The 18,850-nt window shown below is 39.1% G+C and overlaps 1 protein-coding gene across 4 annotated transcripts in view; it reads left to right on the top strand.

Annotated features, from left to right (window-relative positions):
• Positions 1-18,850, top strand: part of anks1b (ankyrin repeat and sterile alpha motif domain containing 1B) — a 215,992-nt gene that overhangs the window by 104,654 nt on the left and 92,488 nt on the right. For all 4 annotated transcript variants that reach the window (XM_056367040.1, XM_056367039.1, XM_056367041.1 and 1 more), the window contains 2 exons: positions 5,704-5,840; positions 18,334-18,520. In XM_056367040.1, the coding sequence (XP_056223015.1) occupies positions 5,704-5,840; positions 18,334-18,520 (324 nt within the window). The remainder of the gene's footprint in view (positions 1-5,703; positions 5,841-18,333; positions 18,521-18,850) is intronic.

Raw genomic sequence — 18,850 nt, 5'->3', positions numbered from 1 at the left:
CACAAATTATTTATTTATTTATTTATTTTTTTTAACTTTTTGTTTTTTGATAATAACACCATACAGCTGCCTTGTGTTAGGATTTAAGACAATGATTAAAGATAGCTATACCTGAGAAGATGTGTATGTATAGGGTTGTTTGGCCATGGTTGAGCTATGCACTCTGAATGCAACTCTAGCTTTACTTTTACTCTTTTCCTTTTGCCTTCCCACAACTGTTGGACTGAGATTTGCCGCAACTTGTTAGAGGCATCACTTTTGTTGCTGCTGTTTTCATGGAAGATCACATGGGAATGTTATGCACGATATCCCATTGCACCACATGTCCTTGTGTGCAAAATCGTACGACTCAATGAGTCCGAAGGCATTTTTGTCATTTTGTACATTAGCTCAGGATTATCCTTGTTGTAGAAGATGGATTCCTTTCTGATGGAGTTTAATTTATTTCAAATGAGGTAATCCATTTCTTCCAACACTTTGTTGCAGATACATTTAGTGGTCATTTGTCATATTCAGTTTAAACTTAACCTTTTCTCTCCATTGGTCAGTATTTGTTTGCTGCTTTAACTGGGGGATATTTCAGTTTTTTTGCTATTAAAAGCAAAATCCTCAATAAATAACTCTGAGGTGTGCCCTGGAAAATGATCAGCTGTTGTAATCAGTTTTACCACAGTAGGTTAGAACCACAGGATTGTGGTGCTGACAGCCAGATTGCAGCAACACAGAAACATTACAGGTGAGGTGTGATCCTGGAGATGGGGAGACAGGGAGCGAAGCCTCATGGCCTCCAGTCACGTATGGAGCAGACAGAGCGAAGACCATTGCCAAGTGGTTAGAGTTGAAGTGCTTCTTTTCTGCTATCAGACGGACTCCTCCCGAGATAAACACACACTTGTCTTCAGCTGGTAAACAAGCCACTGCTGACGTGTGCAACATGAAAGTGCACATCTGTGTGTCTCTGCGTGTGTGTTTGCATGTGTGTGTCCTCTATAACATTTCAGAAGTCCTTTATATTTTCCCTCAAATATCAGTGACCATTCTTTTTCAAAGTTACTTACTGGACGTTGGTTTGTTTTCTATTTTTCTTTTGACTGTAGGTTTGCAATGTGAAGGAATTTGTAATTCTTAATACTGCATCACGACCACAATCCATCCTCAGGTCTCTCTAGTGGATAAAGTAGTGATGTTGCCATGTTTCGCCCCATTTATCCCACTTAGGTTGGTGCTGGAGGCTGAGAGTGGCTAATGGCAGCAAGTAGTAACTCTAGGGCTTTGCCATTAAAAGGGTCGAGGCCCACTGACTTGTTGTAAGAGAGGCAATGGAGTGTCTTTCTCTTTGACAGCCAGAGGAAATCAGTGTTGAACGGTTTGCACATGCTCACTCTCGCGCAAGTTTAGTTTGGTTTGTTAGCTTTCAAGATGCTTGTACACTTTTAGTTTGTTTCAGCTTTGTTTTATTTTCATTGTCTAGATTCTGGTGTTATTATATATTTTTCTCTTTTATTAACAAAACCCATGAACGAAACAAAATCTCACCACTTTGCAGCCATCTTGGAAATGCCCCTGTGCCGTTATTTTGGGCTAACAAGACCAGGTCCTTATCTAAATGAATGGGGAAAGAATCATAACTGCGCTTTCAATCGTCACCGGGAAATAAATATTACATTTTGCAGATGCTTTTATCCAAAGAGACTTATAAGTGACGACGCTTAAGCTATAGTGCAGTAGGAGACCTTGGTGTAAGTACTAAGTGCTGCATGTGTGCATGGAGATCAGGTAACGAAGTGCACCGACAGTGCATAGTAAGTGCTAGTTAGGCATGTATACAATCACCATTCAAGTCTAGAAAACTTTCCCCCAAAATACAGTTACACCAAAATACAAAATACACCAAGGCAGACAATTGGCTTATTTGGGGGGGGGGGGGGGCATGTATAATACAACAGCTGTCTGTCTCTTATAATGTCCCTGCTCTGTCTCTGGCACTCCGCCAAAGCCCATTTGTTTCTGCTGAACATGTAAATCTGTAAAAAAAACAGGTAAACTCTACCTTGTACCAGAACAATTTTTTTAACTTTCAAAATCTGTTAGATTTTTTTTTACATTTGCTCAATATTTGATCAAATTTGAGAGATCCTGTCAAGAGCTCAGCTGTAATTTGCCATTCTGACATAGAAGAGAACACGTGAGAGGAACTAGAAACACATAAACACATAGATACAGTACACATATGAAATGCTACTTGTCAGTTTGGCACAGAGGCAGAACTGACAGACTGAAAAAACACGCCTGAAATCGACAGTTTTTGTCTTGTTAGGCAGGTAGGAAGAGGACTGCTGATTTGAACACTTGCTCCCACCAAGCATTCACTTTAACACACTCCTCCTGTACACACTGCTGCATGCCTACAGTAACAAGCTGTGAAGCTGGCCTTGGGTGTACACAGATAGGTTTGTGAGAACCCAGGCTCTGTCATGCTTTGCATCAACACACTCATACTGTACTATATATGATTGGAATGCAAAGACAATCTGAATCATTTGAAACCTGTTAAAGTATTTCACATTTTCCCAGAGGTTATTTATCACTGTCTCACACACACATACATGAACCTGAGCACATGGACGTAAACAGGTGTAATACCCTGCAGCTATCACATTTATATGATCCTGCATGTGTTATGTATATGCACCTAAATATGCGCACTCAAACACACACGCAAGCACATATTCCCTTTGGCAATGAGAACTGGTAGTGTTTCCCAGGAGTGAGCCGAAGGCAGATCTGAAGAGAGCACAGCCACAAGCGCACACACACATCTCACATCCATCATCAAAGCCTCAGTGTTGACAGGCTTATTTACTCAATAGGACAAAACCTCAATCTCTATCTATATATATCCCTCTGTTGCATCCTTCCTTTCTTCTCTCTTTCTCTCAATTTTCCAGTTTTTATTTTATCTGTTTACACCCACATTTAATCATTGATTCAGCTCCAGGCAGCTTCTTTATGATGTGTGTCTATTTGTGTGTGTCTGTCTGCAGCTGTGTGCACTTGCACAACCTTAAGTATAGTCTAGTGAGGACCTCTCTGTATTTGCACATGCATGCACACACTTGAGGAAACACACACACACATGCGTTGACAGATGTGAGAGCATGCTATGAAGCTGTGTCACTTTCCCTGAAGGAAAAATGTGTGTGTGAGATTATGTGTCTCCACATCTGCAGCCAGACTGTTGAAATTCAAAATAAATATATGATGGAAGATGGAAATTCTGAAGCAGGTGCAGGTGTTTTCAGTTTTACTGCAGCTTTGTGATGGTGTAACAATGGCACAAAGTGAAGTAGGAATCTCCTTCAAAATGAAATACAAGGTTGATTTATTCAAACTCAAATTTAATGAAGTGTTTTGGGGTTGGGTTTTATTATGTTTATTATGTTAAATTATGTTTATAGACTGTTTGCTGTGTCTTTAAATGTGACAACCACCTGGGCGAACCTTGGTCCTTTCTCTCTTACTCTCTCTCGCAAGTATATTTTTACTGCAAGTGTTTTCTCAAGGTTACGATTGTACCTCCAATAACTCCTACTGCTTCCTAATACAAAGAGGAAGTACCTTTGATGCTGCTGTTTTTCTGAATTCGTTTGTATTTCTATTTTATTAATTTTATCAGAAGTGATTCAGAATTATATTTTACAAAGTCCTTGCACAAGTCTAACAAATGTCTGAAAATGAACTGTGATTAAAATGCTATTTGACTGACCTTTTTGTAATCGGCTTCAGAGCAAGTTGTCTAGATAGAGAGAGAACAAAGCAATTTGAATCTTGTTTTGTTCTGTTTTGTTTTTTCTTTTTGTTTGGAAAGAGACGAGGCTATGGAGTTTCAGATGTAATGATCCTCCAGCAACAAAAAAGTAGATGATCAAAAAAGTCATTAAAAGAGTTGGAAGAGGTGTCATGTCAGCTAAGCATGGATAGAGTGAGTAGTACATTTACTTGAAATTGAATGCCAATGAATTTAATCATGTCAAATCTACTATCCAGGGCCCAGTCTACCACTGAGGTCACTGACATCATGTCCTCTGTACCCCAGTAATTCTATTTCTAAAAGCCTGTTTTTATAATGGGGTTGTCAGAGAGTGAGTGAGAGCATGTCCTTATCCATTACTGAGAGGAACTGTGTCATAATCAGAATCAAAAAGAGTGAGTTTAATCAAACAAAACGTTTAGACAATCGTGCACAGATGTGTTCACTCTCAGCAAATACTGGAAACACAAAACTGAAAAAGGAAGACGCAATAATCTTTCTCCCCACTCTGACCAGAAGGTAATATATTGATCAATGATACTGTATCTTAAAGACACAATCCCTCCAAATCAAACACATGACTCTGCTATTACTGATGTCATTGTGTGTATGCTTGTGTGTACGTGTGTGTGTGTACGTGCGTGTGTCCATCCTGGCTGGGTCTCACATAATTGGATGATATTCTGGCGTCTGATAGGATCTATGTAGGCAGGTGGCAGCTGACAGAAAGCTACTGGTGTACGTGTGTTTCTGTGTGTGTGCGTGTCAGCACCTCTGACAACAATATTGTGGGAAAGGTGTTTGTGTCTCCCTCAGCTGATTAAGACAGATGCTTTCTCCCTCTGAAATTTAATTTGGGCTACTTCAGCACTTCCTACTCCTTTCCTCCCTTCTTCTTCTGTTTTTTTTTTCATCCCTGTGTTAAATGATCATACGCTGGGGAAATTAGCTCCGACACTCGGATCTGCACTCAGCTACACACACTTGTGTGTGTCTGTGTCTGAAAAACTCGCAAACATCAAACTGCACTGGGCAGTCGTCACATTTCCCTGCTGCGGTTGTTGACGAGGCTTGTCAGTTTACAAAATACACTCACCTCTCTCTTATGCTATCACATCTCTTTGATTTCATATGCACTATTAGGTGGAAATATTCTGTGCGACACATTAGGTGTTGAGCTGAACCTTCTTTTTCATGTCTCACTTTACTCAAAATTGCACTAAGAAGTAATTTTTATGCTAATATAGCATAAAAGTTAGTTGGCTGATGCAGCTCCATAGTAGCCCTAAATCTTCATAACTAATGTGACTGAGGAAAGTTTTGATAAAGTTTCAAAGATAATTAGGGTGACTACAAAGAGCAGTGGCTTCAAAACTCAGATTATGCTGCACAAGCTCTTTTGAGTAATATTGCATCCACTTTGTGTGGTGTTTTTTTTTTTTCTTGGGGGGGGGGGGGACTAAAAATAACTGCTCTCCAGCTACTTCAATTGTTTTGAAGAAGACTGAAATGTTGTAGTTGTAGGTAAATCAGTGTAGATGATACTGATCTACAAACTGTTTTAAAAACCTAAAAAGAACTGAGGTTGTTTGCAGAATCTTGTGAGCATTGTTTAATTGACTACTGTTGATAACTGTTAGGTTTTACAAGCAATGAAGGCCTGTGACATCACCAACCTAACTCATGTACCTGAGCAATCACCTGGCACCCCTGGTATTTGTCAGCTCTGTCTGCTCCAGTGATGCTTTGAAATTAAAACTCAAAGCTTGAGGAAACTGCTACCGTGCCTCTGCACATCTGCTGGAGTAACTTCACTCTTGTGACAAAACGAAATACTGTAAGGAAGAAACCAACTTACCTTTTCTCTCTCTACCTGTCTCTCTCCCTACAAGGTCACTTGTCCCATGTAACGGCGAGTGAGGGGGAGCACAGTAACCATGGCAACTGCTCAACGGGCCCCACTCCAGACTGTTCACCCCCCTCCCCCGACACGGCCCTGAAGAACATTGAGAGAGTCATCCGCCCACAGGTGAGTGAACACAGATCACACACTAATGAATGTGTTGCAGAGGCACCTGATGCATTATTGCACATCACAGTATCCACCCACAAGTAGCTTAAACACCTGCACCCACCCACTCACCCACCCACATGCACGCACGCACGCACGCATGCACACACACACACAACATCTCTCTGTTTCTCTCCCTATGATTGTTTCTCTCAGTTTCATCTCATCTACTCTCCTCTCTTTCTCTGTTTCTGTTCCTTTGTCAGTCACTCTTAAAGTGGATTGGAGTTTGAAGTATCTGAGTTTCCCATTATGTTTGTGAATCTAAACATTGTATGCTGGTTACAGAAGTTCATCTAAGTGTGTGTGAGTGTTTTTTTTCTTCAAAGTGCAAAGGATATTTTTGTATAATGAAATGTTAAGATTTGTATCAAGGCTGTATCATGCACAGTTCACCGCAGTCTCTTGCAACCACACATGCAAACCTCTGCAATTGCATAATTATAGCTTTGAAATATTACGTTCTGCAGTCGCCCCAACTGCATGCTTGTTAAAGATTGGGTTTTTGGTCTGTGTTCCCTCCAAGCCCATCACTTCCTCATCCATCCCTTCCAAAAACACACCAGCAGCTCTAGAGGAATGAGAAAACAAGTAGAATAAAACACCACGAGCTATACAGCGGTGACATGCAGCCACTGTGAAAGGTCTAAAAAAAGAGACATTACATGTAATTTTTCTCACTTTTGACAATTTTCAACAATGTGGTCGCTTTAAATTTGTCCACCGTGGTTAAAGTGTCTTAGAGCAAGTGCAGCTCTTGAAAACACGAGAGCATGAATATGTTCACATTAATTCCCGCAGACACTGCACAGACAGAAATGCTGCATGGTGCAGAGATCATGCTGAGCCCTGACACGAGGAGTCGTTGCAGTGTAGCATATTCTTGACAAATTACAGCAGTTACATGAACTTTTTCAAAAGTAAAAAGTGCTTTTTGTCAATAATTAAGTCAAATATTTCCTTTAATACAGACTGGTTAGCTTAACTCTTGACTACCAGTTTTTGTATTGCAATGGACTAAAGTAAACCCCCCCCCCTGTATTACTGCACAATACACTGCAGTAAGAGCCTGGAAATAGGTGTAGTGTATTTGGCAAGGACAGACTGTAATGTTATTACAGTAATGTGATTGATTCAAAATCAGAAAAACTCAGAATCTTAATTCTTACTTGAATCAATGTTTTCCTCCAACCTAACTGCCATCTGAATTGCTCCATTTTTATCACAAGTCACATAGGAATTGGACATCACCTAAACCGTTTAATCGATCTATTGATTGTTAAAGTGAAGGTCTGACATGTGGAGGATAAAGTGTCTAAGGTGATCCAGAGGGAGAAGCTAAATCCAGCAGACTGTTAAAATTCAGTGTCCAGGCAGCCTGAAGCTGAGGTGGGTTCATCATCTACTGCTGATACAGATATGACTCATGCATATTTGTGTGGAAGCTAATAAAAATACTGCATTAGGATTATTTCAGGGACAGAATCTCCTGGGCAACCAGTGTAGTGTTAAAGAAATATGCAATAAAGATGTAGCACTATAATCATGTCAGAAGTGCACAACATTCCTTTTATTCTAAGCTGCTGTACACACCTGAAATACAGTGTCTGTCTTACCCCTGTAACAACAACAGAAAAGATTGATAATGTTTCACTGATCATGGATAACTTCATATCAACATTCCGAAATGTAAATGCAGCAACAAATCAAAGTCATTTGTGACTTTTGATTAATTTAGTCGTCTCACTTCTGTCACTGAGAAGATGGTATCATGTGCACCGGCACAGCGCGAACGTTTCGCACCTTGATAATTAAAGGCAGTTGTTTTTTCAGTCAGCAGCTGATGTGTGACATAACACACACTGAAAAATATCCATCTCAGCTGCTTGTTTAGTGTAGTGATGAATAATAAAATATTAGTTTTCTGAAGCACTGAAGGAGTCAGATAGGTTACCCTATAAATTATATATTTTTTTATTTTTGAAACATCTTTTCAAAAATAACATTTCTTGAAATATATTGAAAGTTTTCTGGTACAGGATGTAAATCATCCACATGAGACTCCAACTACAATAAATGATACAACAAAGCAACAACACAATATACTTGTTTAATAAATAAAAGAATAAATAAATTATTTCATAGATATTTATAGTTGACTTCATAATTATACAAAATATCAAAATATTGTCTTGAATCAAATGTCTTCCAAGATGAAGACACCTGTTTCCTGTTGTAAATGAAATAAGAGTTAAAGACAAAATGGCCTCAAAACATGGATAGCTTCTTTAAAGCCACACAGCTTCACCTTTGACTTTCAAATGTCCTTTACCAAATGAACATCTTCTCTTCCCCCTTGATTCCTTACTTCACCTCCTAGCCCATCATTCTCCCTTGTCATGTTCCTATCTTTGGCATGTTAACTAATGTGTGTAGAGGGATCACATGTGGTGCCCAGCGGGCCTCCGCTCAGCTTGAAGCACACATAATCAAGGAGCATCAGAGTTAAATTTTATAGCGCCTAATTAATTCTCTAGATTTCATTTCAGTTCATTTTATTGCTCCCACTGGCTGTTTCATCAGTGCACACTGTATGAAGAACACTCAGACTAACATGCCCACAAACACATACATAACTGTTGGAGTTTAGGGTGTGAATAAGGGTCTGGTATAGAGCCATAGTCTTTCCTGTTAAAATATTAATGCGGTGCTTTCAGGCGTTTCAGCAAAAGTAGGGATTCAATGTCACTGTTGTTTGTAAACACAATGATACTGTGTAAAGATGATTTGATCAGATGATTTGCTGCTATCTTGCAAACGGTTACATAATTCTATGCTAGCAATAAAATGTACTCACATAGGTCTCTGTGGACAAAACTGAGTAATCCATGTTTGGAGACTTTCATATTAAAATTTCAAGGAACTACTGTTATACATACATTTCACAAACTGTTGAATTAATTACTCTCTGTTCGGCTTTACTGGCTTATCCGCTACTATTACATTTCACAAAGTAACAGTAAATAACATGACTTAATTGGACATGGTGTCTGTAGTTAATGCTGAAATCCTCATTACTCTCTTTTTTTTCTGTTGTCCCTTTGAAAGTCTGTGTTTTGTCTTTTCATCAGTTATTTCAATATAGACTGAATAAACCATCATGCTGCCAGACAGCCAGGTGAACTAGTGCTCACAGGCACTTTGTTAGGATTTCATTGACTCAATATGATGAACCTGAGTTGAAGTTTTGCACAATCATAGTGGCGTGGCTCTAAGGATGGCAGTGTAGGTCTGTCTAAAGAGGTCAAAACTCCTGTGAGTATACAGAAAAACTTTATTATTAGACTGATGTGTTTTGACTTGTGGCCTTGATCAGGGTCATCATAGGTCTGTCTGCCAGTTTTGAGTGAAATAGCTCAACAAGTTTTGGATGAATTACCACGACATTTGGTACAGGCCTTTGTGTCCCCTGCAGGACTGTAACTCTTCCTCTTGCACCATCATCCCGTCCAGTACTTTCCTTTCTGACCAAACACCTGTAAAACTAACATTCCCAAAAGCGTGGCGTGCCAACATGCTAGTCTAAGATAGTGAACAGGGAAAACATTATATTTGCTTAACATCAGCATATTAGCATTGTCATTACGAGCATGTTGGCAGGTTGCTGACATTAGCATGTTGCTGCCTGGCATTTAACTCAAAGCACTGCTGTGCAGCCCCACAGAGCTGCTTGCATGGCTGAATTCTTTACTACATATTATGAATATCCAGATTGTTAACACTGATAGTTATTCTGGCATTACTTTTGCTCATATTAGAAACTGAATAGTATAAATGTAAATTCTCAAAATGTTTAAAAAATGAATCAATTAAGTCTTCTTTTTTTTTTAAAAGTTATTTCATGTGCTTTAGTTTAACTTTTTCCATTGCAAATCAAGCTGAATTTTTGAATTGAATGACCTAGTAAAACTGCACTGGAAAGAAGTCGAGTTTATCTCACCCCACTGGTGTATTTCTTACCGAATAGGCAAAGTAACAAATGGAGACTATTGTGAAACTCAATCACTTGCTACCATGGACATTTTTTACAGAGTATAACCCTCCCTTCCCCTGTGACGAGGCTGTTGCTGTAAATAAAATGTGTTTGGAGTAATTTTGCTCTTTAAATCAGGTTTAAAAGAAATTATTCCGCTCATGTGCTCCTAATGCTGCTGCAGTATTTACCATAAACTAGTTTCTGATGATAAAAAACACATGCAATCACTTTGTAAAAGCGTTAAGAGATCACACAGGCTGTGTTGACTGAAATCCATGGGCTTAATGTTTGGGTCGTTTTTATTTCTTTATCCTTTGCTTCTTGTGCAAACTGTCAGCTGAGCATGTTAGATCTCCACAAGCTCTTGATCACTCGCATGAGCAGATGGGATGTGAAAGAGTAATCAGTTGTAAAGATGTAAAGATGTAGAGAGCGGGAAAGCAAGAAGGACAGAGATACACACACTACATCACGAGGTTATCAGTCTTATATCCACTGGCTCAGTGTCCTACTTTGGTGTGTGTGTGTGTGTGTGTGCGTGTGAGAGAGAGAGAGAGAGAGAATCTGTGTATCTTAACAATAAAGTTTTATAGCCATTAGTTGCTTATGAGAGATTCCTGTTCACAGCGAACACATGATAGAACTCGTGTTTGTTCCCACAAAGGCTAAAGCTGATATCTCAGACAATCACATGGTCACATAAGACAAAATAAAACACACACACATCTTCATACCATCTTGCTCCTTTTCTATCTTTGAGTGGACCAGTTTGTGTTTCACATCTAAAAGGATGAGGAGTCCTGGCTTATTCTAAATGCTGTTTGACGGTTAAGGCAGTGTTTGGATCTACATTAGCACTGTATCAAAAAGCAGCCTCTTCATTCATTGCATTGGCATGGTCCCTCTTTGTGCCTCATATATTATCAATACATTTGAGTCACAGAGCTAAGCATCTGTTTTTCTGAAAGCACTTGAAGCTCTTTCCAGAACACCCAACAACTATTCTAACCATCTGGATAAAACAAAATATTTTGTTTGGTGTACATTAAAAAAGGTTTTTGACCTGTTTCCCAAGCAGCTCAATTCCTACAGGTGTAAAAGAGTGTAGCTGTAAATGAGACATGTCCGTCCTCGTTTTGTGCAACGCAAACCAAAATTGAAAACTTTTCAAGTTATATTTGTATGTGCTTATTTTCCATTTGTCTGTATTTTCATACACAATAATATGTTTTTATTTTTCCTGTGTTATACAAAATGGATGAGCCAGTGTGTCATTTCTGGATACCCAGTTTTAAAGACTGTCAAGGATTAATCTCCATAAAATAGATGATTAGCTTTATGACTTGAGTGTAATGATGACACATGAGAGGCACAAACTGGGTCTCCTATTGGCTTGTCAGCTAAAAAAAAAAGACATTGCAATGTTATCAGGCAATGGCACTGTATATCATTGTGGTAATTCAACTTTTTCCTTTGCAATTGCCAAGATTAAGGAGAAAATGCTCCTGTGATAAACTTCCAGTGTTGTACAACCCTAACTAATGCCTTCAGCTGTGCCGCATCAGATAAGCCCTCAAAGCCATGGATGTGTTATTCAAAACTGACTTTCCGGTTCATACTTTATTTTCTCACCTGTACTTGTAGCAACACAGCACCCATTCTGTTGGCTTGTGTTTTTTGTTTGTTTGTTTTAACACTGTTTTTTTAAGTCTGAGTGCAGCCTCTGTTAAGGTCTTTAAGTTAAGTTCAAGTTTAGGGTAAAGACTAGTCATCTAGTTTTCTGTTAGTTAGTTAAGTCAGTTTTATTTATATTGTCCAAAATCATACATTTGCCAAAAGGCTTCACAATCTGTACAACATGTTACACCCTTATCCTTTGACCTTTGCTTCCAATAAGGAAAAACTTGTATAAAAACAGTATAGTATGAATTGCACACAGTCAGATCTACTGTCACACGAGAACAGATTGTTACATATGTATGAACACATACAAGATTACAGGCAGTCTGATAGAGAATATAGCTTCCCTGGCCACACACGCACAGTCAGACACACTCAGAGTGGAGTGCAGATAAGGTAGGCTAACTGGTGTCTGAAGCCGTATGGAGGCGTGAAGATAATAGATATTTTTCCCATACATAGGTTGAGAGGATGCACAGACGCATGCAAAGCACTAGTAATGTAAGTAAATGTACTGAATATGACACAGCTGTCATAGACTGTAGGAAACTGTAGGAAAAGGTTTGTAGCCAGTTGGCTTGATCATAATCCATTGTGAGGATCTTCTTGAGGAAACTGAGTGACTTACACTCTCAACTCCCCAATTGAGTGCGGTCAAAGTGCTCTTGGGCAGGGCACTTAAAGAGCCTTATCCTCAATCAATGTGGCTTCAATGGGGGAAAGAAGGTTATCGATTTTTAGTGTGTTTCCTTTTGACCAACACAGATCAAGTAACCTTAAAGATGATATGTGTAATTTTAACATCACTGTAGAGTGATTTTGAGATGACAGTGCAACTGTAGTAAACAAACAAGACCAGCACAAAAAAGACTGCCAGGCTCTACCAGCGCAAAGATACAGCGAGATCCAAAAGTCTGAGACCACCTTCTCAGAATTTAGACCCAACTGTGCACTTTTTCTCTGAACTGCTGAGCCCAAAATTCAACAGTAAAAATGTCCTTTTCTTCACTGCAATTAGAGCTGAAGTTCTCACACATAATTGTGTTTGGAGATTAAAAAAAGCATTAAATATCTGCAGATTAACTAATAAATGTATTTTCATTTGTGGAGTTTATCTTATGTTAAACCAGCTTTTGTGTCAATATATTTCCATTCAAACATGTGAAGCTGTGAGACATTTGTTTCACTCTCCAAATTCTTTTATAAGACACATCGCTAATCACTTTGGCATTCAGAGCTCATTAATCTGTTCACACACATCAATCACCTTGCCGCTGCGGCTGTGTTTGTGCTGAATAAAGACACAGAGTCACCTCATGATCCCTGAGACTGTTGTTCCAGTCAGTTAATCTTCCAGCAAATTTCCTCGCATCTGTGCATAATTGCAACACATGTATGCAGTCTACAGTTCTAGGAACATGACTCATGCAGAGACACACACATGCACACACAGTCAATAAAACAATCATGTCACTTGTTAGGCTTCAGAGAGGGATAGAAAGAAAAGAGAGTAACAGGAAGAAAACGGAGTGAGAGAGAGAGACGGATCATGAGGGAAAGGAAAAAAAGATTCATTTACTCTGACTGACACTGGTCAGTGAGAGTCACTGCTTATTCCTCTCATCATAGCTGGCGGTTTACTGCACTCCACCTGAACATTTTGAAGTTGCTGGGACAACCAGGAGACCTCTCTGTGTACAGCTATGTGTGTGGTTCTTAAAGAGATTTGCTTTGCCAGCCAACAGGATGTCTGCGGCCTCAGAGGAGAGACATGGGTGCTAATGCTTAAAGCCCTGCAGTGTGAGTTACGCGTCTGAGCTATTTCCTGGCATTTTCCACCTGTATTAAAAAAAAATGTGTGTGTAGCATTTTGATGATTTTCAATAAGTCATGCTGTTCATTCACCTCATTAGTAATGAGTCAAGTGGACTGCTAGCCTCTGCTGGCCTCTGCACTGCATATTAAATTGTTTGCCAGTTTAAATATGGCAGGTAAACTGCTTTATGCTGTGTAGCAGACAGGTGGTGAATTACTTCCTGTTCAGATCTGACTGAAGGAGTATATGAGCACAAGTGGAGTGATAGCACATAACAAGAGGGATGACTTTTAGAGTAGTAGAAAGAATCGTTTTTTGAAGATTTGATTGTGGAAACATTGGCTAAAAAATAGCTCACATTATTTCTGATCTGCCACCGTCTAAAACTCTTGAACTTCATGATTATCTATCAAACACATCTGTGTTATATTTTAAATAAGGCTCTTTTTTTTGTCCAGGTTATTTCTCATCTTAATTCTGCAGAAACTGACTTGTCGCTTATTTGAGGGAATTCTCACAAAATGATTCATAAAACATGATCTGGCATATTTTAAAAAACCAGTAGTGAAGATCACTGACAATCAGGACAGTGGCACATTAAACTGATTAAGCATTTAATGGGCTCATTTAACTTGTCAGTGGTCTACTGTACAGCCTGACACCTCCTTGAAGAATATGCATTTTGAGCTTGGACCACAGCAAGCAAGCAAGTGCTGTTATCTAGTTTTAGAAACATTGTACAGATTATCGGAAACAAGGTGTTAATTTAGAAAAATACCACCTCACCTAATGATAAAGTGAGACCCAAACGTACATGACTCATGACAAGAGCAACCAGGTGCAATAGTAAAGACTTGAAGTGAAAAAGACTATAACTTTGCAGTATTTTTTGGAAAAAAGAAGTCAGTGCTTGTTTTATTTAACAAATGACACCGTGCCCAAATATTAAAGGTGACTTCATATTTTACTCATAAATGCTCCTCCTACTGCATTTATCTTGACTTACTGAGAAGCAGTTTGGATTGTAAGCATATTATATTTTCTTACTCTCCTTTGCATTTCCAACACTGAACAATAAGAATAACAACAGATTTTTTGATTAAAGTGGAAGGGTGAGCGCACACAGAGTAACTGTGCTTCAGTGATTGTGGATGAAGCATGGATGTCTGTACATCCATGGCACATGAGGCATGTTTGAGCCTTTATAGGGCCACTATATATGTTAATTTGAGCTGAAATTGTGTGAAAAAGTGTCATCAGCTGAGAGGCTCCTCTGAGTTGAAACTTTATAAAAATGTTTCTGGAGGAGAATAATAAAACAGTAGCTTGATCATCACAAGAAAAAGAGGGAAGAGATGAGAGGCAAAATCTATCAGAAGAAAGTGGGAAAGCAGAGTGGAGAGCTGAATAGTAGAATAATAGTTTGAGTTGCAGAATTTGTTCTGAATGTGGGAGGAAAAGGATGGATGTTTACTCCTTTTATTTTCTATTCTCTTGTTCTTCTCCCCCCTCTGCATGCTGATGTGCTGTCTGCTCCGCTCTTGTGAGCTTTTTGCCGTCTGAGTTTGTGTGTTTATATGTTTCTGTGGACGTGTGAGGCAACTGAAACAAAGACCAAGAAAAAAGGATGAGAGTGGAAAAAAATAAACAACAACCCACAATATGAAAAAGACATCTGTATTGCTCCATATTCAGCATCATTAACTTTAAGCGACTGTTAACAGAAGGGGAGTTGCTCTACCAACTGAAAATATCAATTATGATTATGATAATTACCTTTCAGTCCCCAGCTCATGTTAAATTATTATTAATAATTACATTCCCGAATTAGTTAGCCATTAAAGAGACTTAATGGAAATGGCAACATTTTGGAATAATTATCATGTTTTTTTTAGTATTGTTAACAGTTTGCACAGTAAATTCTGCTTCTGTTCGAGTTTCATTCATCATCACATTTGTTCCCCAACTCTAGTGTCTGATTTGGTAATCATGATAATTTTTTATATCACATTGTTCATAAATTAGCACACAATCCCTCAGTTTCACACAGAAAAAAACCCCTCAAACTGCAAAAGAACATCTCACCTCGTCGTAGGTGAGGAATTAGATTTTTGAGCTAATGGGTAAGTCATTTATTAGCACCTGAACACATTAGTGAAGTGTTAAACAAAATGTTTTCCCCCCGGGGATGCTGTTGCAGGCAGGGAACATTTTTTTTTTGCTGGAATTTAGTCTGGCATGGAGGACCTTGCTTCCTGTGTATGCGAGCATGTGTGTGCGTATGTATGTGTGTGTATGTGTGTGCATCTGTGTGTCTGTGCTCATTAATCCCCTTCCAATCGGGCATGACATGTTCATTAGCCTGCCGCCCGTCTGCATTGTTAACGCTAAGCCTCAGCCAGAACTACAGTTTGTGTGTATGCTTAGTTAATGTGTCACGGCGTGTGTGTGTGTGTTATGTGCATGTGTGAGCTCTTAATAAGCACGGGTCCAGAGAGAAGACGCCTGTACTTGTTAGACAGAAGCAGAAGCAAAGTACACAGACAAGGCAGCGATAAGCACAAGAATAAAAATATGCTTAAATGATGAATAGGAGAAGTTGAAGTTGGCATTAAACTCATTAAACATTAGATGGCTCACAAAACAGACACACACACACACACACACACGGACACACACACATAGCCTCAACCTCCCACTTTTAAATACCACACAGTCACTTAACAGCAGCAGCATCATTCTGGGTTGATTGCTGTTTCATCATGTATTTTTTATCATTTTTTGTTGGTTGTTAAGTCTGTGGCAAAGTAAACATTGTAGGTTCTGTTTTTATTTTTAGTATATTTGACTGGATTTTCCCTCTTACTTTGTTTCTCTTTCTTTGCCATAAATCATCAATGATTTTGATTCAAAGATTTGACTTGTTTTGTGTTGTTTTTGTAACATGACCAAAGTCAAATAAAATAAAATAAAAAACTAACAAAGCTATGTAGCGTAATGTTGCTCCCCTTGCCCAGTCAGGGTGATTCTGTTCATCCACTTATGCATAGGGAAAAAAGTGACCTTGAAAGTCATTTATTTAGTATTTCTGGGTTGGTTTCTTTCTTTAATGTTAGAGATATTGATTGAAATTTTCATCTGATCTGCTTTCTTGAGTTAGATGAGAAGATCGATACCACTCTTATATCAGCATTAAAAATATGAAGCTAGAGCCAGGACACAGTTAGCTTAGCTTACTATAAAGACAGGAAACAGGGAAATGGCTAGCCAAAAAAGTTAATAAGCGTGTATTGTCCAAAATTTTTAACTACTCCTATAATACCTCTCTCTTTTTGATAAGACATGCACAGCATTCCTTTTTTTCCACATAAAATTTTAGTGGATTGATCATTTGTAGCTTCCTTCTTTCGACACTTCCGTCTTTTCCTATAATGCTACCCTCCTTCTTCTTCCTCCTTTCCTTTGTTTATTTCTCCTCCCCTTCTTCTCCCATCCCTCCTCTCATCGTAAATTCTGCCTCTGATCTCCATTTCTTTACTATCACCATGTCTTCATGATGTTATTGTACCTTCCTCCTTCCTTTCTTCATTAATTTCTTTCTCCATAGCATCACTCCTTCTTGCCCAAATCCCTTCTGCCCTGCTTAAAATTTTTACCAGTTCTTACCTCTTCCCATCATTTTGTTTCTTTCTTCCTTTTTCTTTTTTCAATGCTGCCATTTTCACTCACTGCCTCCTTTCATCTTCAGTTTTTCATTTCTCTCTCTTCTGTCTTCTGTCCTCTTTTCATTTTTCATGCTTTTGCCTTGTTCAACCTAATTATTTGCTCCTGTTTTGCTTTTGTTTTCATCCCACTTTAGTTCAATCGATGTGTAGATGCTTCAAAACCCAATTTGAGTGCACCCTGCCTAGAAAAAAAGCATTCAGTCTGCTCTCATTTCATTCCATATCCGTTCTCTCCTCTCTTTCTTCTTCTCTCAAGGTTCAGGTTTTGTATCTTGTGTCATACAGAAGACAGCAAAGGTCTTATGAAGGTTGTCCCTGTCATGTGTCGGTCTCTCTCAGTATTTCCGGATGTTACTTCACCTTTATGGTTCACTGTATTGAATGATTTTGCCTACATCCTCTAATTTGTACACACACAAACACACACACACACACACACACACACACACCAGCACAGTTTTGACTGCCTGAGCTGTTTGCGAAGTGTAGCAGCAGGTTGTTGAGAGCTGCGAATGCCTCATTATGTAAGATGTGTTTACCAGATGCCAGTCTACAGTTTGAGTTGTTCCCTGCTTCACTTTCTCTCTCTCTCACTTGGCTGTAAGCAATCATTATGTCTCTCTCTCTTTCTCTCTTTTAGTCCATTTCTGCCTCCCTATTTACCTCCACCCCCCTCTTTTTTTCTTCCTTGGACCATTTTTTCATGTTACATAAACCATGTTGGCATCTGTATGTTTTATTACATCACAACATATTCAGGTGTCAGAACTAATGAGTCTAACATTGTGAGTCATGTACAGAGGTGCAGAGACACACATGTTTTGGTAATTTAGGAAAATACTGCAGTGACTTACAAACATTCCCTGTAGGCTTATGATGGCTGGAATCAGATGACCGCTGGTTATAAATTCTTGCTGTGACGTGGCAGAGAACATGGCAGACTACACGTTGAACCTTGACTAGTCACAGCTTGCTGTCTTTCATGACTTGCATAACATACATGTGTGAAACACCGTACAACAACACAAAATACTGGACTAACGTGACAAAGACACATGAAAGAAAGAGGAAAACAGTGCATGGATCTATGCAAACTACAAGTCAAAAAGAGCCATATTGTTTGAAAACTCCAAAGACAATAGAAAGGTTTTCATCTCTCTGACAGTCTTTGTCTTCTTCCTTTCTTGTGTCAAGCCCAAGCAGCGTACCTCTCTGTCCTCATCCCTGGACGTCCAGAGGCCAGTCAACCACAGCTGTGAGCCCAGTGAGGTGAGCTCGTCCCTGGGCTACGCCAGCTTCAGCACGAGCCCCCCTGCCAGCCCTCCCCTCAGCCCCAACCAGGAAGACTCTGCAGGCTCCAACGACGACTGTCAGCTCACTGGTAAGTCTCATGAAATGGACAGGAGGGTGGGAGATCAATTAGTGTTAAAGGTCGTCTCTTAGCCAGAAGTCATAGTGAGCGTTGGCCCCTGGGGGATTTCACTTTAAACACAAATACCTCCTCAAGTGGAATATCACAACATGAAAACTCTTGATATCAGGTCTCTTGACTTTATCTGCTCATAAATCCTTTGTGTTTATGTATTGTTGTCGTTCAAGACAGAGATATTTGCATTTAAAGTATAGTCTTTTGTAAGGCTGCATATATACATTCTTACATGCAGTAAAGTACCTTTTAAATTGACCATTTTCTCCATGTCTAATGGACATG

The sequence above is a fragment of the Seriola aureovittata genome, chromosome 22 (assembly GCF_021018895.1).
Source record: "Seriola aureovittata isolate HTS-2021-v1 ecotype China chromosome 22, ASM2101889v1, whole genome shotgun sequence".
Taxonomy (NCBI): Eukaryota; Metazoa; Chordata; class Actinopteri; order Carangiformes; family Carangidae; genus Seriola; species Seriola aureovittata.
This window is presented reverse-complemented; position numbering and strand designations above follow the sequence as displayed.